At 46.2% G+C, this 25,406-nt stretch overlaps 1 protein-coding gene across 1 annotated transcript in view; it reads right to left on the reverse strand.

Moving 5' to 3' along the window:
- LOC132834976 (pro-neuregulin-3, membrane-bound isoform-like) overlaps nt 1-25,406 on the reverse strand; it is a 612,621-nt gene that overhangs the window by 162,912 nt on the left and 424,303 nt on the right. Inside the window, exon 2 of the mRNA XM_060854144.1 lies at nt 8,528-8,657. Within this exon, the coding sequence (XP_060710127.1) occupies nt 8,528-8,657 (130 nt within the window). The remainder of the gene's footprint in view (nt 1-8,527; nt 8,658-25,406) is intronic.

Genomic DNA, 25,406 nt, shown 5'->3' on the forward strand with positions numbered 1-25,406 from the left:
GTTAAATGATAATGAGCTGTCTTTGTGCACCTCCAAACATCATTAGTGATCAGTGACTCTCCTCGATTTCACATCTCTTACCTCAAAAACAAAATCTCCAAACACACCAGGCTGATTTTTCATAGACAATAGATTAAGTGGATGAGAAGCCTGAGGGAATATTCACTTTAATGGATGACAAATCTCTCTAATGCATGTCCCTGTGGAATAGACCAGTGTGAGTGGAGGGATGATTCTATGCAAATACCATTAACACTCTCGGTGCTGGGACTGACTTGAGCAACAAGAGCTGCACGCGAGTGGGACGGGGGCTGAGTGTTTATAATTGAGCTGGCAGTTTCTGGTTGATTGGAATGCAGGTTGTGATTACACAGGCTAGACTGAGGGAACAAGATAATACCCATGAACAGAGAGATGTTGTTATTGTAGCAAAAACACTGAATGTCAAGAACATATACAGAGCAAGAGAAAGAGAGAGAGAGAGAGTAAACAAAGGGAATGGGGCTGGGGGCATGTCAAGCATTGGGGGGAAAGAATGGGAGAATTTTCAGGGGCAAATGTGATTAGGTTTATCTGATTTCCACACTGCTTCAGTGGAATCCAGTGTTTGGAGGCCATGAGGGGAAGCACCAGAGCAATCCATAGGTGGGGAGAGAGGGGAAGGTCACCAGAAAAGCCACTGAAGTACTTATTTCCTTTTGAAATGGCCAGTGCCCTGATGAGTAATGAGCTCCCGGTCATTAACACTGTGAGGGAGAAGAGGGTCTTCCTCATGTTCACCTCTCCCCCCACCCTCACACCTCTTACCCAAAATGTTAAAGCTGTGTTCCCTCGTTCTTATTCCATTAGCCAATAGGAACAGCTTTTCTATCTTGTATGAACCACTGAATCACAGAATTGTTACAGCATAGAAGGAGGCCATTTGGTCCATTGTGTCTGCGCTAGTGCTGTTACCCACTGCCATCCTTCTGCCTTTTACCTATATCACTCCACACTGTTTCTATCCAAATAGCCCTTGAGTGTCTCACCTGAATGTGCCTCCATCACATTACCAGGCAGTATGTACCATCCCCTAATTACTCACTGTATGAAAAGCAGTTTTCTCCCATCACCCTCCCTTCACTTGCAGATCACTTTAAATCTACCTTCCCTTGTTCCTGTTCCTTTACTGGGCAAGAACAGCTTCTCTCTCTATACCGTGTCAACTCACTCAGGGTTTTGAAAAACCTCGAAAAAATCTCTTCCCAGCCTCCTTCTTTCGAAGGAGAATAGTTCCATCTTCTGAAGTTTATCGTCCCTGGAACCATTCTTGTGAATTTCTTCTGCACTTTCTCAAACGCATTCACATCTTTTCTATAATGTGACACCCACAGCTATATATAATCCTAACTAGAGCTTTATAAACATTCAGAGTGACTGCTCTGCTCTTGTATTTAATGCAGTGATTGTAATGAGGTCAGACAAGTGGACATTACAGAATATGAGTTCCCTGACTAGGGCTCTTAATCTGGTCCAATCAGGGAATCCTGGCTGGCAGGTAAGAACAGGCGTGTCAGAGGTTCTGCTCACTCTGAGACCCAGCTCTGCGGGAGCTGGATCAGTATCAAGGACTCTCCATGTATAAATAAAGGCTGCCTTGTAAATGGGATACCAGCCTCTGTGGAGTTATTTCAGTGGCGACAAGAGAAAAGCATGTTCTGAAAGATATTTGCTCGCAGCAGTCTACTTTGAGTCGGGGTAAACATTTCTGGCATCATACCATTATTCGGAAAGCTTGACTCACTCAATCTTGCCATCAAAGACTCAGCCCAGTACGTCGACAGAACGTGTTAAGTTTTCTGGGCAAATGACTTTGGGACAAACAGAAAGCAACAAGTAATTCTCCTGACAGCTTTTTCACTCATTAAGAGCCTAAATAGCTGCCTAACTTTCCCTGAGGCACCACATACTAAAACCTTTAAAGAGTTGACGTATTCCATCAAGGAATATTGTGGGCGGCACGGTGGCACAGTGGTTAGCACTGCTGCCTCACAGCACCAGAGACCCGGGTTCAATTCCCACCTCAGGCGACTGTCTATGTGGAGTTTGCACATTCTCCCCGAGTCTGCGTGGGTTTCCTCCCACAGTCCAAAATGTGCAGATTAGGTGAATTGCCCGTGGTGTTAGGTAAGGGGTAAATGTAGGGGTATGGGTGGGTTGCGCTTCAGCGGGTTGGTGTGGACTTGTTTCCACACTGTAAGTAATCTAATCCAATTACAACCCCCAAGCCTCCTTTAATGCTGAAATATTTATCCCTTTTATTTAGCAATATGAGAAGCAGAGGAATCCATATTGGGATTTTGATGAGGTCAAGGCGACTGGCAGAGGCTCCTAAATAGGCTCCGAATAATCAAAAAAGCTCAGGGTCCACAAGCTGTCAGGGGAATTTCATCTGCCCAAATTTCATTACAGATTAATGGTACAACTTAGGTTCCAGTCTGTTATGAGAAGCAGCTGGTTCAGTTAGCACTGATTATAGGAAAAGGCTCGGGCCCAAGCATGATGGGGTGAAATCTGTTGAGAGAGAATTACCTTGATTGGCTCAACATTTGTTGCTTAGAAAATGGCTGCCAGAGTCAAGTCCTAATTAAACATGTAGATGTTTTTTAGGAAGGTCGAGGGACTATCACAGGAGCGAAGGCCACCTTGAGGGACTATCACAGGAGGGACTATCACAGGAGGGACTATCACAGAAGGGGTTGAGGGACTATCACAGGAGGGACTATCACAGAAGGGGTTGAGGGACTATCACAGGAGGGACTATCACAGGAGCGAAGGCCACCTTGCAGGTTGAACAGGAAGTAGTCCCACAATTCTGCACGGCCTACCCAATGCCATCTGCTCTACAATTCAACTAGAGGCAAAAATTAGAAGCGGGAAAGTGAAAGAATCACTAAACCAATCCAGTTTAGGAACGGGCAGCACCAGCCGTACCGACAGTGAACGGGCAGCACCGGCCGTACCGACAGTGAATGGCCAGCACCGGCCGTATCGACAGTGAATGGGCAGCACCGGCTGTACCGACTGTGAACAGGCAGGACCGGCCGTACCGACAGTGAATGGGCAGCACCGGTCGTACCGACTGTGAACGGGCAGCACTGGTCGTACCGACTGTGAACGGGCAGGACTGGCCGTACCAACTGTGAACGGGCAGCACTGGTCGTACCGACTGTGAACGGGCAGGACCGGCCGTACCGACTGTGAACAGGCAGGACCGGCCGTACCGACAGTGAACGGGCAGCACTGGTCGTACCGACAGTGAATGGGCAGGACCGGCCGTACCGACTGTGAAGCACAATGGGACGGTTTGCCTTTGGGGGGATTTTAATCAAGCAGTAAACCACTTGTCACAGCTGGATAGAGATCCAATCCCTCACTTGGAGGATTTATACACAGAGCTGGTAGGAAGGCTGTCCTTCACCGAACTGGACAAGAGCCAGGTGTGCCTGCAATTACCGTTAGACGAGGATCCCCTGAAGTGGGCTACAATTAATACTTATAAGGGTTTGTGCCACTGTACAAGACTGTAATTTGGGGTCCCATTGTAATGAGGTCAGGCATTACCTGATTGGGGCTCTTAACCTGGTCCAATCAGGGAGTCCTGGCTGGCAGATAAGAACAGGAATGTCAGACATCCTGTCCAACATTTCAGCAGATAATGGAGAACATATTACAATGTCTACTTCACGGCATCATTTATCTTGATGATATGATAATAGCAAGGAAGACCAGTAAAGAACATTTAGAGAACTTGGACACAATCCTTGGACATTACTCCCAGGTGGGTCTAGAACAAGAACATAGAACCTAGAAAAGTACAGAACTGAACAAACCTTTTGGCCCACAATGTTGTGCCGAGGATTAATCGTAATGTAAAATAAAATAACATAATCTATGTACCCCTCAACTCACTGTTATCCATGTACATGTCCAGCAGTCGCTTAAATGTTCCCAATGACTCTGTTTCCACCACCACAGCTCTATACCTTCCTCCTAATATCTTAAAACTATGACCCCTCGTACCAGTCAATCCTGCCCTGGGGAAAAGTCTCTGGCTATTGACTCTATCCATGCCTCTCATTACCTTGTAAATCTCCATCAGGTCTCCTCTCTTCCTCCTCCTCGACAGAAAGAAAAGTATGAGCTTACTCAACTTTGCTTCATAAGGCAAGCCCTCCAGTCCAGGCAGCATCCTGGTAAACCTTCTGTGCACCCTCTCCAAAGCCTCTGTATCTTTCCTATAGTAGGGCAACATGAACTAGACACAATATTCCAAGTGTGGTCTCACCAGGGACTTGTAGAGCTGCAGCAAAACCTCGCGGCTCTTAAACTCGATCCCCCTGTTAATGAAAGCCAAAACACCATATACTTTCGTAACAACCTTATCCACTTGGGTGGCAACTTGAGGGATCTATGCACTTGAACACCAAGATCCCTCTGTTCCTCCATAATGCCAAGAATCCTGTCTTTAATCCTATATTCAGCATTCGAGTTTGACGTTCCAAAATGTATCACCTCACATTTATCCAGGTTGAACTCCATCTGCCATTTCTTAGCCCAGCTCTGCATCCTGTCTATGTCGTGCTGCAGTCTGCAACAGTCCTCGATATCGATGACACCTCCAAGCTTTGTGTCATTGGTAAATTTACTAACCCAATCCTCAACCTCCTCATCCAAGTCATTTATAAAAACTACAAAGAGCAGAGGCCCAAGAACAGAGCCCTGTGGGACACCTCTCACCACTGACCTCCAGGTAGAATACATTCTATCTACAACCACTCTCTACCTTCTGTCAGCAGCCAGTTCTGAATCCAGATAGACAAATCTCCCTATATCCCACACTTCTTGACTTTATGAATAAGCCTACCATGGGGAACCTTATCAAATGCCTTGCTGAAGTCCACATACACCACATCCACTGCTCAACCTTCATCGCCCTGTCTTGTCACCTCCTCAAAGAATTCAATAAGATTTCTGAGGTATGACCTGCCCCTCACAAAGCCATGCTGACTGCCTTTAATCACACTATGCTTTGCCAAATAGTCATAAATCCTACACCTCAGAATTCTTTCCAAAACGTAAGACTGATTGGTCTGTAATTGCCAGGGATTTCCCTACTACCTTCTCGAAAAGAGGAACAACATTCGCCTCCTTCCAATTGTCCGGTACGACTCCCGTGGAGAGTGAGGAAGCGGCTTAGCAATCTCTTTTCTCGCTTACCGGAGCAGCCTGGGATAAATCTGATCTGTCTCTGGGGACTTATCAATCTTAATGTTTGCCAAAAGTTCCAGCACATCAACTTCATCAATCTTGATCTGTTCAAGCCTGTTTCCCAGCTCCTGAAAATTCTTGTTCACAACAAGGTCCCTTTTCTTAGTGAAAACCAAATCAAAAAACTCACTTAGGGCTTCTCCTATCTCTCCAGACTCCACACACAAGTTCCACACACTTATCCCTGACCGGCCCTACCTTCTCCCTGGTTATTCTTATTCCTCACATTTGAGTAAAATGCCTTTGGGTTCTCCCTAATCCTTCTTGCCAAGCCTTTATCATGCCCCCTCCTGGCTCTCCTCAGTCCATTTCTGAGCTCCTTTCTAGTAAGCCTGTAATCCTCTAAAGCTGTGCTAGATCCTTGCTTCCTCCACCTTACGTAAGCTGCCTTCTTCCTTTTGATAAGAAGCTCCTCTGTTCTTGTCATCCAAAGTTCCTTAATCATGCAGGTTCTTGGACTCCTCCATCGTCAGACCATAGCAACACAACGGCTGGAGGAAGAGCGCCTCATCTTCCGCCTAGGAACCCTCCAACCACAAGGGATGAACTCAGATTTCTCCAGTTTCCTCACTTCCCCTCCCCCACCTTGTCTCCTCTTTTTTAAAAAAGGTGTTACATTAGCAGTTTGCTAATTCTCTGGTACTTCTCCAGAATCTAAGGTTTCCTGGAAGATTAGTGTTTGCTCATCCACTATCTCTAAAGCTAATTCCTTTGGTATCCTATGATGCATCCCAACAGGTCTTTTACCCCATTAGTGATAGTTAATATCCTCCCTTCCTTTAGCTCTTGATTATTGAGTGACTTTGCAATGCTGTTAATATTTTCGACACAGGCCTGATGCATAATATTTATTCAACTCCTCTGTCATTTCTTAGTTCCCCATTATTATTATTTCTCCAGCCCATTCTCTACGTGGTTTCTGTTCACTTTGGCTCCTGTCTTCCTTTCTATCTATTTAAGGAAGCTCTTACCCTTAATTTTTTTTATTGCTAGCCAGTTTCCACTCAAAGTTTATTTTCTCCCTTTAATTTATTTTGTTTTTTCTTTGGTTTTTAAGAGTTTGCTAATTCTCTGGTCTTCCATTAAGTTTTGCCACATTGTATATTTTTTCCTTCAATTTGATACTGTCATTAACTTCTCTGGCTAACCCTGGTCCATTTATCCTCTTCCTTGAAACCTCCTTTGTCACTGGGCTGCGCATTTCTTAAGTTATTAATCATCTGCTTTTTATGCTGAACCTCTTTCCTAACCCACTCCCTCATTCATTTATAATTACCTTTATTTAGGTTTAGCATAGTTGTTTCTGACCAGGTTTCTCACTTTCAGACTGAGCACTAAACTCTACCATGTTATGGTTATTGTTTCCTAAAAGATCTTTCACTAGACAACTATTTATTTAACCTGCATCAGTGCATACTCAAACATACTCGCAACATACTGTTCGACAAAACTGATCCAAATGTACTCTTTGAATTCTTCCTCATGGCTACATTTGTGGTGGGAGTGGAGGGAAATGGAAAGATTTAAGTAACCTATAATTAATGGACTGCCCCTTTTACATGCCCTCATTAACTCCAATATATTCTCTATCCTACTGAATAGCTACTGCGAGGGAACCAACAGATTACTCCCAACAGTGTCTTCTTCCCTGTGTGATTTCTTACCTCAACCCTTGTGGTTTCCACATTTACCAATCCAAGATTGGATCTTGCTATCACATTTATTTCATTTGTACTAACAATGCTACCTCACCATACTTTCCTTCCTTTCCATTGTTTTGAAAAGTCACATGCCTCTGAGTATCCAGTTCTCAACTTTGATCCCCTTTTAACCATGTCTCAGTAATGGTGCTAAGGTAATGCCCAATACTCTCGATTTGTGTTGTTAATTCATTTACTGTTTTTTTTCTATAAATACTACCTGCATTTATGTATCATGCTAATGATAATGACCTTTTGTGATTTTTTTTCCCTCTCTTTGATCCTACATGTTTTTTTTTGTTGATACATTCTGTCCTGTACTGTCAACACTGGCTATCATTACCCTAATTGCTGCTTTGGGTTCTTCCCAATCAGCTGAACAAAAGTGGGAATTATAGACACCGAGTAGAACAATATTTTGCAAATCACTTTCTAAACGTGGATCTCTGTTCTGTGTATTGTTGAGGCTTTGGGTATGATGTGAAGATGGTAATTATACTGAGAATGTAGTGGGACAAGAACATGCTGTGATTTAAACTGCAGCCAGTCTATTCATTACTGTTAACACTGTCAGGTTTAATTGACCTTTTTACTCTAGATGTAGCTTTGCATCTGGATTTAGAATTTGAGAATGCACCAGAAAGTGACCCTTTGGTCTCTCCCTACATACACCAGGAAGAATGAGGACAAACATATCTTCACTTGAGAGATTTTCTCCATCTCATGTTCACAAGGATTTTCTTATCTTGAAGACGTTTTAGAATAAGACATCAGAACTATACAAATGTGACATAAAATAAGGGAATGAATGAGATGAAAAGCCATATGTAAATATTGATGTAATTTGAACTGTATTAACTCTCAGTTTAATTATAATACCAAGCAGTTCTCTATGTCTGCATGTTGTAAATAATACTTTTATGCATTATTGCTTCTTAAATTCTTGTCAACAACGGTCAGTTAACACTCCAACTTTTAAACAGACTCATAACAAAAAGATCTGAAAAGGTGTTCCAAATAACAATGGTTCGATCAATATGAAACATCTCAATCAACACTGCTATCTTTGCAATGTGTGACTTGTCTCTTCCTTGATCAGAAATAACAGACAACTCCTCCCAATCTCATAGCCAGCCAGATGTCAGAGCAGTTAGTGGGAGCGGGAAGCAGGGAGAGGGCACAGAGGCTGAGAGAGTGGTGGAAGTGGAAGGGAACAGAAAGGGTTGCAGGAGGTGGGGGGTGTGTGTGAGGTGGGGGGGGGGTGAGGTGGGGGATGTGATGATCCAAAAACAAGAATAAGGCTGTCCAATGGCAGAGCAAGGTGCTCAGTAATTGTTGTTGGATTTGTCAAGTTCCCAAAAGTGCTGAAGTTCAGTCTTGACAAGGCAATCTGTTAAGACACTGGGTCTGAGTCTGTCCAGCTCCACACACTCAGGCTCCAGCACATTCAGCACCATCATCATTGTGAGGTTGGATGGCACAGCCTGTGACTCCAGCTAGGGCCCAGTCTCACTTACCGACAGTGCTTGTTATTGCCAGTCAGGGTTTCAATGATGAAGCATTCACCCTCGTTGAGGCAGTACGCCAGGTCTTTAGCAGTGCACGGCTTAAAATGTTCTGACCTTTCTGTAGTGTAGGTTGTTGTGGCTGCAGGAATAAAAAATGACAAGATTAGGATCCAGAGTTAGTCCCAGAATAAACCCCCACCCCTCCTCCATTGCCATGTCATCCAAGAGTCACATGTCACAGAAAGACTAAAGGAGCAGGAAAGCGATTGGCCTGATTGATTCTGTCTGCTCTCTTTGATCAGAAACGGAAGGATAAGCTTTCTGTGTTGTCGACACCTCCACTGCAGACACAACACCATCACATTGGACCCAGTCACTGGGCAGACTTCAGACTTCAGGCAGCAGCACCCACCCTGACCCACAGCCCACTTCATTAATTAGTCTCCACGCAGTGGATTCAAAATGAGGCTAACACCCACTTGGAGCCCCACCTTCATTGGGTCATGATAACAACCAACAGCTACCCTCAGTCCAAGACCCCTTCATTGGCTGATGGCCCAAGTCTTCTGAAACTATTCTGTGAAGACTCTCTGCTTGTCCAAAGCAAATATACTCTAGACGATTGATAACAGCTACCTGATCACACTGAGCAGACCAAAGTCCCTCTACACTGACCCCCTCAAATACACCCAAAACAGGGACGGCACAGGGTTAGATACAGAGTAAAGCTTCCTCTACACTGACCCCCTCAAATACACCCAAAACAGGGACAGCACAGGGTTAGATACAGAGTAAAGCTTCCTCTACACTGTCTCCCATCAAACACTCCCAGGACAGGGATAGCATGAGGCTACATACAGAGTAAAGCTACCTCTACACTGTCCCCCATCAAACACATCCAGGACAGGGAGAGCATGGGGTTAGATACAGAGTAAAGCTCCCTCTACACTGACCCCCATCAAACACATCCAGGACAGGGAGAGCATGGGGTTAGATACAGAGTAAAGCTTCCTCTACATTGTCCCCTATCAAATGCACACAGAACAGGGCCAACACAGGTTAGATAGAGAAAAGATCCCTCTATATTGTACTCATGAAATACTCCAAGGACAGTCGCAAGATGAGGTTAGATCTGATAACTGAAGATTGCTCCAAAGAATCTTGTTTTAAAAACATGAACTAAACATTTCTGCAATAAAATTAAAATAAACACTGGAGATTTCGATAATTTTAAGGTTAAGAAAAAAACAATGAAATGCACTGGAAATACTGGATCTTTAAATGATTGCTGTTGAGAAGCAGGTCCTTCAGCTCAGTGTGTCTATGCTGCGTTACTGCAGGAACAATTCACCACTTCCACAAAGGCCTGAGTAACACTAACGCAGGAGAGGTCTGCTGCCTTGCAATAACAAGATCCACAAATAGTAAACCTCAAAGGGAGCAATAATTCACTGTACATGCCACACAGGACATTGAGCAACATCCTTGATGGAAATATTCCTGTCAGATATGTATAATGTTGTCCCTGATGGGTCACAGCCGAGACCAGGAAATGTCCTGCTCTGTCATTTTGTTTGAGAAGCTGTGCGGAAGGCAAGCATTTGTTTAAGGATGAGTTCTTGCTGATGAATACAATATTGTGCAAACACATTGTTGAGTGATAAGGAATCAGCTGCTGTTTGGCCTTTGATTAGAACTGCTGTTCCTCAGCAAGTGATGCTCACCTGCTGTGAGGCCGGTCATCAGGGACAGCGTTCAGGTCCATACCGACTGAGTGCAATTCATTGCCGCTCCAGCTACACAGCACAAACTCAACCTCTGCCAGTGAGGTGTGTGTGTGTGTGTGTGTGTGTGTGTGTGTGTGTGTGTGTGTGTGTGTGTGTGTGTGTGATGGGTTTGTCAGTGAGGCTGTGCTGAGTGAGAGAGAATGCTGCAGTCTCACACACTGTCCCATCGAGCAGCACTGAAGGGTCATTCCTGAAGAATGGGGAAAAGTGCATGGCTCGGGTCAGAATGTGTCGTGTTTGAGTCAGAGAGTACAGTGTATCTTTGGGATAAATATTTTGCAATCCTGTGGTTGCTACCAGTAAGGGAAATACTATTTCTTAAAGAAGCATTTTTGCCATCACAGGTCCTGCTCCCAGACAATCTCCAAACAAGACAACATTGTCCAATGCCAGGGGGACATGTGGAGAAGGAGGGATGAAGGGGATAAATAAGCGGGAAAAGAAATGATCAAGATTGACCAACTGAGATGATGTCACTGTTGCTAATCCTGTTGGAAGGAGAAGAGAATGCAGGAATTATTAGCCCCACACCCAACAGAGTCAGTGACTTTGGTGATGGTCTGACTGCTCCTGTGTGTGAGTGCCTGTAGCTGGTCTGGAGATGACAGACCTGGGTGGACAGCAGTGAGACGATGCTTTTGGGAGCCAGTACAGGCAGCAATGTGTCTCTGTGTGTCCAAGCATGGTATCTGAAAGTGGCTGGGTGTGTGTGTGTGTGTGTGTGTGAGAGAGGGTGACCAGGGGTGGGAAACAGCTGGGTATGGGTGGATGGTGGGTGTAGGTAGGACTGGGTTGGGGTATGTTGTGGTGTGGGGTGGAGAGCATCAGACGATACAAGGCGAGTGCAGTAGCAGATTAGCTGTGAGAGAGGAGCTGACCCAGTCCACGGTCACTGACCGTGGCCTCAACATGACTTTCCTGTCAACCCTTCATGCACTTTAACCCCAATAAATTGAAGATCTTACAAGCTCGGCCTGAGAAATATTCAGTTGCCCGATCTCCGTCACTGGCTGAAGAAGAACATTCTACACGACTGGCTGAGGAAGAACATTCTCCACCACTGGCTGAAGAAGAATATTCTACACCACTGGCTGAGGAAGAACATTCTCCACCACTGGCTGAAGAAGAACATTCCACACCAATGGCTGAGGAAGAACATTCTACACCACTGGCTGAAGAAGAACATTCTACACGACTGGCTGAGGAAGAACATTCTACACCACTGGCTGAAGAAGAACATTCTACACCACTGACTGAAGAAGAACACTCTACACCACTGGCTGCAGAAGAACATCCTCCACCACTGGCTGAGGAAGAACATTCTACACCACTGGCTGCAGAAGAACATCCTCCACCACTGGCTGAGGAAGAACATTCTCCACCACTGGCTGAAGAAGAATATTCTACACCACTGGCTGCAGAAGAACATTCTCCACCACTGACTGAAGAAGACCATTCTCCACCACTGGCTGAGGAAGAACATTCTCCACCACTGGCTGAGGAAGAACATTCTACACCACTGGCTGAAGAAGAACCTTCTACACCACTGGCTGAAGAAGAACATTCTACACCACTGGCTGAGGAAGAACACTCTACTGGCTAAGAAAGAACATCCTTCACCACTGGCTGAGGAAGAACATTCTACACCACTGGCTGCAGAAGAACATCCTCCACCACTGGCTGAGGAAGAACATTCTCCACCACTGGCTGAAGAAGAACATTCCACACCACTGGCTGCAGAAGAACATTCTCCACCACTGGCTGAGGAAGAACATTCTACACCACTGGCTGCAGAAGAACATCCTCCATCACTGGCTGAGGAAGAACATTCTCCACCACTGGCTGAAGAAGAACATTCCACACCACTGGCTGCAGAAGAACATTCTCCACCACTGACTGAAGAAGACCATTCTCCACCACTAGTTGAGGAAGAACATTCACCACCACTGGCTGAGGAATAACACTCTACACCACTGGCTGAGAAAGAACATTCTACACCACTGGCTGAGGAAGAACATTCTCCACCACTGGCTGAAGAAGAACATTCTACCCCACTGGCTGAGAAAGAACATTCTACACCACTGGCTGAGGAATAACATTCTACACCACTGGCTGAAGAAGAACGTTCTACACCATTGGCTGAAGAAGAACATTCTACATCACTGGCTGAGAAAGAACATTCTACACCACTGGTTGAGGAAGAACACTCTACACCACTGGCTGAGGAAGAACATTCTCCACCACTGGCTGAAGAAGAACATTCTACACCACTGGCTGATGAAGAACATTCTACACCACTGGCTGAGGAAGAACATTCTCCACCACTGGCTGAAGAAGAACATTCTACACCACTGGCTGAAGAAGAACATTCTACATCACTGGCTGAGGAAGAACATTCTCCACCACTGGCCGAAGAAGAACATTCTACACCACTGGCTGAGAAAGAACATTCTACACCACTGGCTGAGGAAGAACATTCTCCACCACTGGCTGAAGAAGAACATTCCACACTACTGGCTGCAGAAGAACATTCTCCACCACTGACTGAAGAAGACCATTCTCCACCACTAGTTGAGGAAGAACATTCTCCACCACTGGCTGAGGAAGAACACTCTACACCACTGGCTGAGAAAGAACATTCTACACCACTGGCTGAGGAAGAACATTCTCCACCACTGGCTGAAGAAGAACATTCTACCCCACTGGCTGAGAAAGAACATTCTACACCACTGGCTGAGGAATAACATTCTACACCACTGGCTGAAGAAGAACCTTCTACACCATTGGCTGAAGAAGAACATTCTACATCACTGGCTGAGAAAGAACATTCTACACCACTGGTTGAGGAAGAACACTCTACACCACTGGCTGAGGAAGAACATTCTCCACCACTGGCTGAAGAAGAACATTCTACACCACTGGCTGAAGAAGAACATTCTACATCACTGGCTGAGGAAGAACATTCTCCACCACTGGCTGCACAAGAACATTCTCCACCACTGGCTGAGGAAGAACATTCTACACCACTGGCTGAGAAAGAACATTCTACACCACTGGCTGAGGAAGAACATTCTCCACCACTGGCTGAAGAAGAACATTCTACACCACTGGCTGAGGAAGAACATTCTACACCACTGGCTGAAGAAGAACATTCTACACCACTGGCTGAGGAAGAACACTCTCCACCACTGGCTGAAGAAGAACACTCTACACCACTGGCTGAGAAAGAACATTCTCCACCACTGGGTGATGAAGAACATTCTACACCACTGGTTGAGGAAAAACATTCTACACCACTGGCTGAAGAAGAACATTCTACATCACTGGCTGAGAAAGAACATTTAACACCACTGGTTGAGGAAGAACACTCTACACCACTGGCTGAGGAAGAACATTCTTCCCCACTGGCTGAAGAAGAACATTCTAACCACTGGCTGAAGAAGAACATTCTACACCACTGGCTGAGGAAGAACATTCTCCACCACTGGCTGAAGAAGAACATTCTACACCACTGGCTGGGAAAGAACATTCTACACCACTGGCTGAGGAAGAACATTCTACACCACTGGCTGAGAAACAACATTCTACACCACTGGCTGAGGAAGAACATTCTCCACCACTGGCTGAGGAAGAACATTCTACACCACTGGATGAGAAAGAACATTCTACACCACTGGCTGATGAAGAACAATCTACATCACTGGCTGAAGAAGAACATTCTTCACCACTGGCTGAAAAAGAATATTCTACACCACTGGCTGAGGAGGAACACTACACCACTGGCTGAAGAAGAACACTCTATACCACTAGCTGAGGAAGAACATTCTCCACTACTGGCTGAGGAGGAACACTACAGCACTGGCTGAGGAAGAACATTCTCCACCACTGGCTGAAGAAGAACACTCTACACCACTGGCTGAGAATGAACATTCTACACCTCTGGCTGAAGAAGAACTTTCTCCACCACTGGCTGAAGAAGAACATTCTACACCACTGGCTGAAGAAGAACATTCTCCACCACTGGCTTAGAATGATCAATCTCCTGCAGTGGCTGCAGAAGAACATTCTCCACCACTGGCTGAAGAGGAACCTTCTACATCACTGGCTGAAGAAGACCCTTCTACAACACTGGATGAGGAAGAACATTCTCCAACACTGGCTGAAGAAGAATATTCTCCACCACCGGCTGTGGAAGAACATTCTACACCAGTGGCTGAAGAAGAACATTCTCCACCACTGGCAGAAGAAGAACATTCTACACCACTGGCTGAGGAAGAACATTCTACACCACTGGCTGAGGAAGAACATTCTCATACCACTGGCTGAAGAAGAACATTCTCCACCACTGGCTGTGGAAGAACACTCTACATCACTGGCTGAGGAAGAACATTCTCATACCACTGGCTGAAGAAGAACATTCTACACCACTGGCTGTGGAAAAACACTCTACATCACTGGCTGAGGAAGAACATTCACATACCACTGGCTGAAGAAGAACATTCTCCACCACTGGCTGTGGAAGAACACTCTACATCACTGGCTGAGGAAGAACATTCTCATACCACTGGCTGAAGAAGAATATTCTCCACCACTGGCTGAAGAAGAACATTCTCCACCACTGGCTGAAGAAGAACATTCTACACCACTGGCTGATGAAGAACATTCTACACCACTGGCTGAGGAAGAACATTCTCCACCACTGGCTGATGAAGAACATTCTACACCACTGGTTGAGGAAGAACACTCTTCACCACTGGCTGAGGAAGAACTCTCTACACCACTGGCTGAGAAAGAACATTCTCCACCACTGGATGAAGAATAACATTCTACACCACTGGCTGAGAAAGAACATTCTACACTACTGGCTGAAGAAGAACATTCTACACCACTGGCTGAGAAAGAACGTCCTACACCACTGGATGAGGAAGAACATTCTCCACCACTGGCCGAGAATTAACATTCTATGCCACTGGCTATGGAAGAACATTCTCCACCACTGGCTGAGAATGATCATTCTACACCACTGGCTGCAGAAGAACATTCTCCACCACTAGCTGAGGAAGAACATTCTCCACCACTGGCTGAGGAAGAACATTCTACACCACTGGCTGAAGAAGAACCATCTACACCACTGGCTGAAGAAGAACATTCTCCACCACTAGCTGAGGAAGAACATTCTCCACCACTGGCTGAGGAAGAACATTCTACACCACTGGCTGAAGAAGAACCATCTACACCACTGGCTGAAGAAGAACATTCTACACCACTGGCTGAGGAAGAACATTCTCCACCACTGGCTGAGAATGAACATTCTCCACCACTGGCTGCAGAAGAACACTCTACATCACTGGCTGAGGAAGAACATTCTACACCACTGGCTGAGAATGAACATTCTACGCCACTGGCTGAAGAAGAATGTTCTCCACCACTGGCTGCAGAAGAACATTCTCCACCACTGGTTGAGGAAGAACACTCTACACCACTGGCTGAGAAAGTACGTTCTCCACCACTGGCTGAATAAGAACATTCTACACCACTGGCTGATGAAGAACATTCTACAGCACTGGTTGAGGAAGAACATTCTACACCACGGGCTGAAGAAGAACCTTCTACACCACTGGCTGAAGAAGAACATTCTACACCACTGGCTGAGGAAGAACATTCTCCACCACTGGCTGAGAATGAACATTCTCCACCACTGGCTGCAGAAGAACATTCTCCACCACTGGCTGAGGAAGAACATTCTACACCACTGGCTGAGAATGAACATTCTACGCCACTGGCTGAAGAAGAACTTTCTCCACCACTGGCTGCAGAAGAACATTCTCCACCACTAGCTGATGAAGAACATTCTACAGCACTGGTTGAGGAAGAACACTCTACACCACTGGCTGAAGAAGAACTTTCTACATCACTGGCTGAGAAAGAACATTCTACACCACTGGTTGAGGAAGAACTCTCTACACCACTGGCTGAGGAAGAACACTCCACACCACTGGCTGAGAAAGAACATTCTCCACCACTGGCTGAAGAAGAACATTCTACACCACTGGCTGATGAAGAACATTCTCCACCACTGGCTGCAGAAGAACGTTCTCCACCACTGGCTGATGAAGAACATACTACACCACTGGTTGAGGAAGAACACTCTACACCACTGGCTGAGAAAGAACATTCTCCACCACTGGCTGAAGAAGAACATTCTACACCACTGGCTGAGAAAGAACATTCTCCACCACTGGCTGATGAAGAGCATTCTACACCACTGGCTGAAGAAGAACATTCTACACCACTGGCTGAGAAGGAACACTACACCACTGGCTGAAGAAGAACACTCTATACCACTGGCTGAGGAAGAACATTCTCCACTACTGGCTGAGGAGGAACATTCTTCACCACTGGCTGAAGAAGAACACTCTATACTGCTGGATGAGGAAGAACATTCTCCACTACTGGCTGAGGAGGAACACTACAACACTTGCTGAGGAAGAACATTCTCCACCACCGGCTGAGGAGGAACACTCTCCACCACTGGCTGAGGAAGAACATTCTCCACCACTGGCTGAGAATTAACATTCTACACCATTGGCTGAAGAAGAACATTCTCCACCACTGGCTGAGGAAAAGCATTCTCCACCACTGGCTGCAGAAGAACATTCTCCACCACTGGCTGCAGAAGAACATTCTACACCACTGGCTGTGGAAGAACACTCTACATCACTGGCTGAGGAAGAACATTCTCATACCACTGGCTGAAAAAGAATATTCTCCACCACTGGCTGAAGAAGAACATTCTACACCACTGGCTGAGGAAGAACACTCTACATCACTGGCTGAGGAAGAACATTCTCCACCACTGGCTGAAGAAGAATATTCTCCACCACTGGCTGAAGAAGAACATTCTCCACCACTGGCTGAAGAAGAACATTCTACACCACTGGCTGATGAAGAACATTCTACACCACTGGCTGAGGAAGAACATTCTCCACCACTGGCTGATGAAGAACATTCTACACCACTGGTTGAGGAAGAACACTCTTCACCACTGGCTGAGGAAGAACTCTCTACACCACTGGCTGAGAAAGAACATTCTCCACCACTGGATGAAGAATAACATTCTACACCACTGGCTGAGAAAGAACATTCTACACTACTGGCTGAAGAAGAACATTCTACACCACTGGCTGAGAAAGAACGTCCTACACCACTGGATGAGGAAGAACATTCTCCACCACTGGCCGAGAATTAACATTCTATGCCACTGGCTATGGAAGAACATTCTCCACCACTGGCTGAGAATGATCATTCTACACCACTGGCTGCAGAAGAACATTCTCCACCACTAGCTGAGGAAGAACATTCTCCACCACTGGCTGAGGAAGAACATTCTACACCACTGGCTGAAGAAGAACCATCTACACCACTGGCTGAAGAAGAACATTCTCCACCACTAGCTGAGGAAGAACATTCTCCACCACTGGCTGAGGAAGAACATTCTACACCACTGGCTGAAGAAGAACCATCTACACCACTGGCTGAAGAAGAACATTCTACACCACTGGCTGAGGAAGAACATTCTCCACCACTGGCTGAGAATGAACATTCTCCACCACTGGCTGCAGAAGAACACTCTACATCACTGGCTGAGGAAGAACATTCTACACCACTGGCTGAGAATGAACATTCTACGCCACTGGCTGAAGAAGAATGTTCTCCACCACTGGCTGCAGAAGAACATTCTCCACCACTGGTTGAGGAAGAACACTCTACACCACTGGCTGAGAAAGTACGTTCTCCACCACTGGCTGAATAAGAACAATCTACACCACTGGCTGATGAAGAACATTCTACAGCACTGGTTGAGGAAGAACATTCTACACCACGGGCTGAAGAAGAACCTTCTACACCACTGGCTGAAGAAGAACATTCTCCACCACTGGCTGAGAATGAACATTCTCCACCACTGGCTGCAGAAGAACATTCTCCACCACTGGCTGAGGAAGAACATTCTACACCACTGGCTGAGAATGAACATTCTACGCCACTGGCTGAAGAAGAACTTTCTCCACCACTGGCTGCAGAAGAACATTCTCCACCACTGGTTGAGGAAGAACACTCTACACCACTGGCTGAGAAAGTACGTTCTCCACCACTGGCTGAAGAAGAACATTCTACACCACTGGCTGATGAAGAACATTCTACAGCACTGGTTGAGGAAGAACACTCTACACCACTGGCTGAAGAAGAACTTTCTACATCACTGGCTGAGAAAGAACATTCTACACCACTGGTTGAGGAAGAACTCTCTACACCACTGGCTGAGGAAGAACACTCCACACCACTGGCTGAGAAAGAACATTCTCCACCACTGGCTGAAGAAGAACATTCTACACCACTGGCTGATGAAGAACATTCTCCACCACTGGCTGCAGAAGAACGTTCTCCACCACTGGCTGATGAAGAACATACTACACCACTGGTTGAGGAAGAACACTCTACACCACTGGCTGAGAAAGAACATTCTCCACCACTGGCTGAAGAAGAACATTCTACACCACTGGCTGAGAAAGAACATTCTCCACCACTGGCTGATGAAGAGCATTCTACACCACTGGCTGAAGAAGAACATTCTACACCACTGGCTGAGAAGGAACACTACACCACTGGCTGAAGAAGAACACTCTATACCACTGGCTGAGGAAGAACATTCTCCACTACTGGCTGAGGAGGAACATTCTTCACCACTGGCTGAAGAAGAACACTCTATACTGCTGGATGAGGAAGAACATTCTCCACTACTGGCTGAGGAGGAACACTACAACACTTGCTGAGGAAGAACATTCTCCACCACTGGCTGCAGAAGAACGTTCTCCACCACTGGCTGATGAAGAACATACTACACCACTGGTTGAGGAAGAACACTCTACACCACTGGCTGAGAAAGAACATTCTCCACCACTGGCTGAAGAAGAACATTCTACACCACTGGCTGAGAAAGAACATTCTCCACCACTGGCTGATGAAGAGCATTCTACACCACTGGCTGAAGAAGAACATTCTACACCACTGGCTGAGAAGGAACACTACACCACTGGCTGAAGAAGAACACTCTATACCACTGGCTGAGGAAGAACATTCTCCACTACTGGCTGAGGAGGAACATTCTTCACCACTGGCTGAAGAAGAACACTCTATACTGCTGGATGAGGAAGAACATTCTCCACTACTGGCTGAGGAGGAACACTACAACACTTGCTGAGGAAGAACATTCTCCACCACCGGCTGAGGAGGAACACTCTCCACCACTGGCTGAGGAAGAACATTCTCCACCACTGGCTGAGAATTAACATTCTACACCATTGGCTGAAGAAGAACATTCTCCACCACTGGCTGAGGAAAAGCATTCTCCACCACTGGCTGCAGAAGAACATTCTCCACCACTGGCTGCAGAAGAACATTCTACACCACTGGCTGAAGAAGAAATTTCTCCACCACTGGCTGAGGAAGAACATTCTACACCACTGTCTGCAGAAGAACATTCTCCAGCACTGGCTGAAGAAGAACATTCTCCACCACTGGCTGAAGAAGAACACTCTACATCACTGGCTATGGAAGAACATTCTCCACCACTGGCTGAGAATGATCAATCTACTGCACTGGCTGCAGAAGAACATTCTCCACCACTGGCTGAAGAGTAACCTTCTACATCACTGGCTGAAGAACCTTCTACACCACTGGATGAGGAAGAACATTCTCCACCACTGGCTGAAGAAGAACATTCTACACCACTGGCTGAAGAAGAACATTCTCCACCACTGGCTGAAGAAGAACACTCTCCACCACTGGCTGAGGAAGAACATTCTCATACCACTGGCTGAAGAAGAACATTCTACACCACTGGCTGAGGAAGAACATTCTCCACCACTGTCTGAGAATTAACATTCTACACCATTGGCTGAAGAAAAACATTCTCCACCACTGGCTGAGGAAGAACATTCTCCACCACTGGCTGCAGAAGAACATTCTCCACCACTGGCTGCAGAAGAACATTCTACACCACTGGCTGAAGAAGAACTTTCTCCACCACTGGCTGAGAAAGAACATTCTACACCACTGGCTGAGGAAGAACATTCTACACCACTGTCTGCAGAAGAACATTCTCCAGCACTGGCTGAAGAAGAACATTCTCCACCACTGGTTGAAGAAGAACACTCTACATCACTGGCTATGGAAGAACATTCTCCACCACTGGCTGAGAATGATCAATCTACTGCACTGGCTGCAGAAGAACATTCTCCACCACTGGCTGAAGAGGAACCTTCTACATCACTGGCTGAAGAAGAACCTTCTACACCACTGGATGAGGAAGAACATTCTCCACCACTGGCTGAAGAAGAACATTTTCCACCACAGGCTGAGGAAGAACACTCTACACCACTGGCTGAAGAAGAACATTCTCCACCACTGGCTGAAGAAGAACACTCTCCACCACTGGCTGAGGAAGAACATTCTCATACCACTGGCTGAAGAAGAACATTCTACACCACTGGCTGAGGAAGAACATTCTCCACCACTGGCTGAGAATTAACATTCTACACCATTGGCTGAAGAAGAACATTCTCCACCACTGGCTGCAGAAGAACATTCTCCACCACTGGCTGAGAATGATCATTCTATGCCACGGGCTGCAGAAGAACATTCTCCACCACTGGCTGAGGATGAACACTACACCACTGGCTGAAGAAGAACACTCTATACCACTGGCTGAGACAGAACATTCTCCACCACTGGCTGAGGAAGAATATTCTACACCACTGGCTGAAGAAGAACATTCTCCTCCACTGGCTGCAGAAGAACACTCTCCACCACTGGCTGAAGAAGAACATTCTACACCACTGGATGAGGAAGAACATTCTCCACCACTGGCTGCAGAAGAACATTCTCCACCATTAGCTGAAGAAGAACATTCTACACCACTGGCTGAGGATGAACACTACACCACTGGCTGAAGAAGAATACTCTCCACCACTGGCTGAGAATGATCATTCTCCTCCACTGGCTGCAGAAGAACATTTTCCACCACTGGCTGAGGAAGAACATTCTACACCACTGGCTGAGGAAGAACATTCTCCACCACTGGTTGAGGAAGAACACTCTACACCACTGGCTGAGAAAGAACATTCTCCACCACTGGCTGAAGAAGAACATTCTCCACCACTGGCTGAGAAAGAACATTCTCCACCACTGGCTGATGAAGAGCATTCTACACCACTGGCTGAAGAAGAACATTCTACACCACTGGCTGAGAAGGAACACTACACCACTGGCTGAAGAAGAACATTCTACATCACTGGCTGAGGAAGAACATTCTCCACCACTGGCTGCACAAGAACATTCTCTACCACTGGCTGAGGAAGAACATTCTACACCACTGGCTGAGAAAGAACATTCTACACCACTGGCTGAGGAAGAACATTCTCCACCACTGGCTGAAGAAGAACATTCTACACCACTGGCTGAGGAAGAACATTCTACACCACTGGCTGAAGAAGAACATTCTACACCACTGGCTGAGGAAGAACACTCTCCACCACTGGCTGAAGAAGAACACTCTACACCACTGGCTGAGAAAGAACATTCTCCACCACTGGGTGATGAAGAACATTCTACACCACTGGTTGAGGAAAAACATTCTACACCACTGGCTGAAGAAGAACATTCTACATCACTGGCTGAGAAAGAACATTTAACACCACTGGTTGAGGAAGAACACTCTACACCACTGGCTGAGGAAGAACATTCTTCCCCACTGGCTGAAGAAGAACATTCTAACCACTGGCTGAAGAAGAACATTCTACACCACTGGCTGAGGAAGAACATTCTCCACCACTGGCTGAAGAAGAACATTCTACACCACTGGCTGGGAAAGAACATTCTACACCACTGGCTGAGGAAGAACATTCTACACCACTGGCTGAGAAACAACATTCTACACCACTGGCTGAGGAAGAACATTCTCCACCACTGGCTGAGGAAGAACATTCTACACCACTGGATGAGAAAGAACATTCTACACCACTGGCTGATGAAGAACAATCTACATCACTGGCTGAAGAAGAACATTCTTCACCACTGGCTGAAAAAGAATATTCTACACCACTGGCTGAGGAGGAACACTACACCACTGGCTGAAGAAGAACACTCTATACCACTAGCTGAGGAAGAACATTCTCCACTACTGGCTGAGGAGGAACACTACAGCACTGGCTGAGGAAGAACATTCTCCACCACTGGCTGAAGAAGAACACTCTACACCACTGGCTGAGAATGAACATTCTACACCTCTGGCTGAAGAAGAACTTTCTCCACCACTGGCTGAAGAAGAACATTCTACACCACTGGCTGAAGAAGAACATTCTCCACCACTGGCTGAGAATGATCAATCTCCTGCAGTGGCTGCAGAAGAACATTCTCCACCACTGGCTGAAGAGGAACCTTCTACATCACTGGCTGAAGAAGAACCTTCTACAACACTGGATGAGGAAGAACATTCTCCACCACTGGCTGAAGAAGAATATTCTCCACCACCGGCTGTGGAAGAACATTCTACACCAGTGGCTGAAGAAGAACATTCTCCACCACTGGCAGAAGAAGAACATTCTACACCACTGGCTGAGGAAGAACATTCTACACCACTGGCTGAGGAAGAACATTCTCATACCACTGGCTGAAGAAGAACATTCTCCACCACTGGCTGTGGAAGAACACTCTACATCACTGGCTGAGGAAGAACATTCTCATACCACTGGCTGAAGAAGAACATTCTACACCACTGGTTGTGGAAAAACACTCTACATCACTGGCTGAGGAAGAACATTCACATACCACTGGCTGAAGAAGAACATTCTCCACCACTGGCTGTGGAAGAACACTCTACATCACTGGCTGAGGAAGAACATTCTCATACCACTGGCTGAAAAAGAATATTCTCCACCACTGGCTGAAGAAGAACATTCTACACCACTGGCTGAGGAAGAACACTCTACATCACTGGCTGAGGAAGAACATTCTCATACCACTGGCTGAAGAAGAATATTCTCCACCACTGGCTGAAGAAGAACATTCTCCACCACTGGCTGAAGAAGAACATTCTACACCACTGGCTGATGAAGAACATTCTACACCACTGGCTGAGGAAGAACATTCTCCACCACTGGCTGATGAAGAACATTCTACACCACTGGTTGAGGAAGAACACTCTTCACCACTGGCTGAGGAAGAACTCTCTACACCACTGGCTGAGAAAGAACATTCTCCACCACTGGATGAAGAATAACATTCTACACCACTGGCTGAGAAAGAACATTCTACACTACTGGCTGAAGAAGAACATTCTACACCACTGGCTGAGAAAGAACGTCCTACACCACTGGATGAGGAAGAACATTCTCCACCACTGGCCGAGAATTAACATTCTATGCCACTGGCTATGGAAGAACATTCTCCACCACTGGCTGAGAATGATCATTCTACACCACTGGCTGCAGAAGAACATTCTCCACCACTAGCTGAGGAAGAACATTCTCCACCACTGGCTGAGGAAGAACATTCTACACCACTGGCTGAAGAAGAACCATCTACACCACTGGCTGAAGAAGAACATTCTCCACCACTAGCTGAGGAAGAACATTCTCCACCACTGGCTGAGGAAGAACATTCTACACCACTGGCTGAAGAAGAACCATCTACACCACTGGCTGAAGAAGAACATTCTACACCACTGGCTGAGGAAGAACATTCTCCACCACTGGCTGAGAATGAACATTCTCCACCACTGGCTGCAGAAGAACACTCTACATCACTGGCTGAGGAAGAACATTCTACACCACTGGCTGAGAATGAACATTCTACGCCACTGGCTGAAGAAGAATGTTCTCCACCACTGGCTGCAGAAGAACATTCTCCACCACTGGTTGAGGAAGAACACTCTACACCACTGGCTGAGAAAGTACGTTCTCCACCACTGGCTGAATAAGAACATTCTACACCACTGGCTGATGAAGAACATTCTACAGCACTGGTTGAGGAAGAACATTCTACACCACTGGCTGAAGAAGAACCTTCTACACCACTGGCTGAAGAAGAACATTCTACACCACTGGCTGAGGAAGAACATTCTCCACCACTGGCTGAGAATGAACATTCTCCACCACTGGCTGCAGAAGAACATTCTCCACCACTGGCTGAGGAAGAACATTCTACACCACTGGCTGAGAATGAACATTCTACACCACTGGCTGAAGAAGAACATTCTACACCACTGGCTGAGGAAGAACATTCTCCACCACTGGCTGAGAATGAACATTCTCCACCACTGGCTGCAGAAGAACATTCTCCACCACTGGCTGAGGAAGAACATTCTACACCACTGGCTGAGAATGAACATTCTACGCCACTGGCTGAAGAAGAACTTTCTCCACCACTGGCTGCAGAAGAACATTCTCCACCACTGGTTGAGGAAGAACACTCTACACCACTGGCTGAGAAAGAACGTTCTCCACCACTGGCTGAAGAAGAACATTCTACACCACTGGCTGATGAAGAACATTCTACAGCACTGGTTGAGGAAGAACACTCTACACCACTGGCTGAAGAAGAACTTTCTACATCACTGGCTGAGAAAGAACATTCTACACCACTGGTTGAGGAAGAACTCTCTACACCACTGGCTGAGGAAGAACACTCCACACCACTGGCTGAGAAAGAACATTCTCCACCACTGGCTGAAGAAGAACATTCTACACCACTGGCTGATGAAGAACATTCTCCACCACTGGCTGCAGAAGAACATTCTCCACCACTGGCTGATGAAGAACATACTACACCACTGGCTGAGAAAGAACATTCTCCACCACTGGCTGAAGAAGAACATTCTACACCACTGGCTGAGAAAGAACATTCTCCACCACTGGCTGATGAAGAGCATTCTACACCACTGGCTGAAGAAGAACATTCTACACCACTGGCTGAGAAGGAACACTACACCACTGGCTGAAGAAGAACACTCTATACCACTGGCTGAGGAAGAACATTCTCCACTA

Source organism: Hemiscyllium ocellatum, chromosome 43 (assembly GCF_020745735.1).
Source record: "Hemiscyllium ocellatum isolate sHemOce1 chromosome 43, sHemOce1.pat.X.cur, whole genome shotgun sequence".
In the NCBI taxonomy this organism is placed as follows: Eukaryota; Metazoa; Chordata; class Chondrichthyes; order Orectolobiformes; family Hemiscylliidae; genus Hemiscyllium; species Hemiscyllium ocellatum.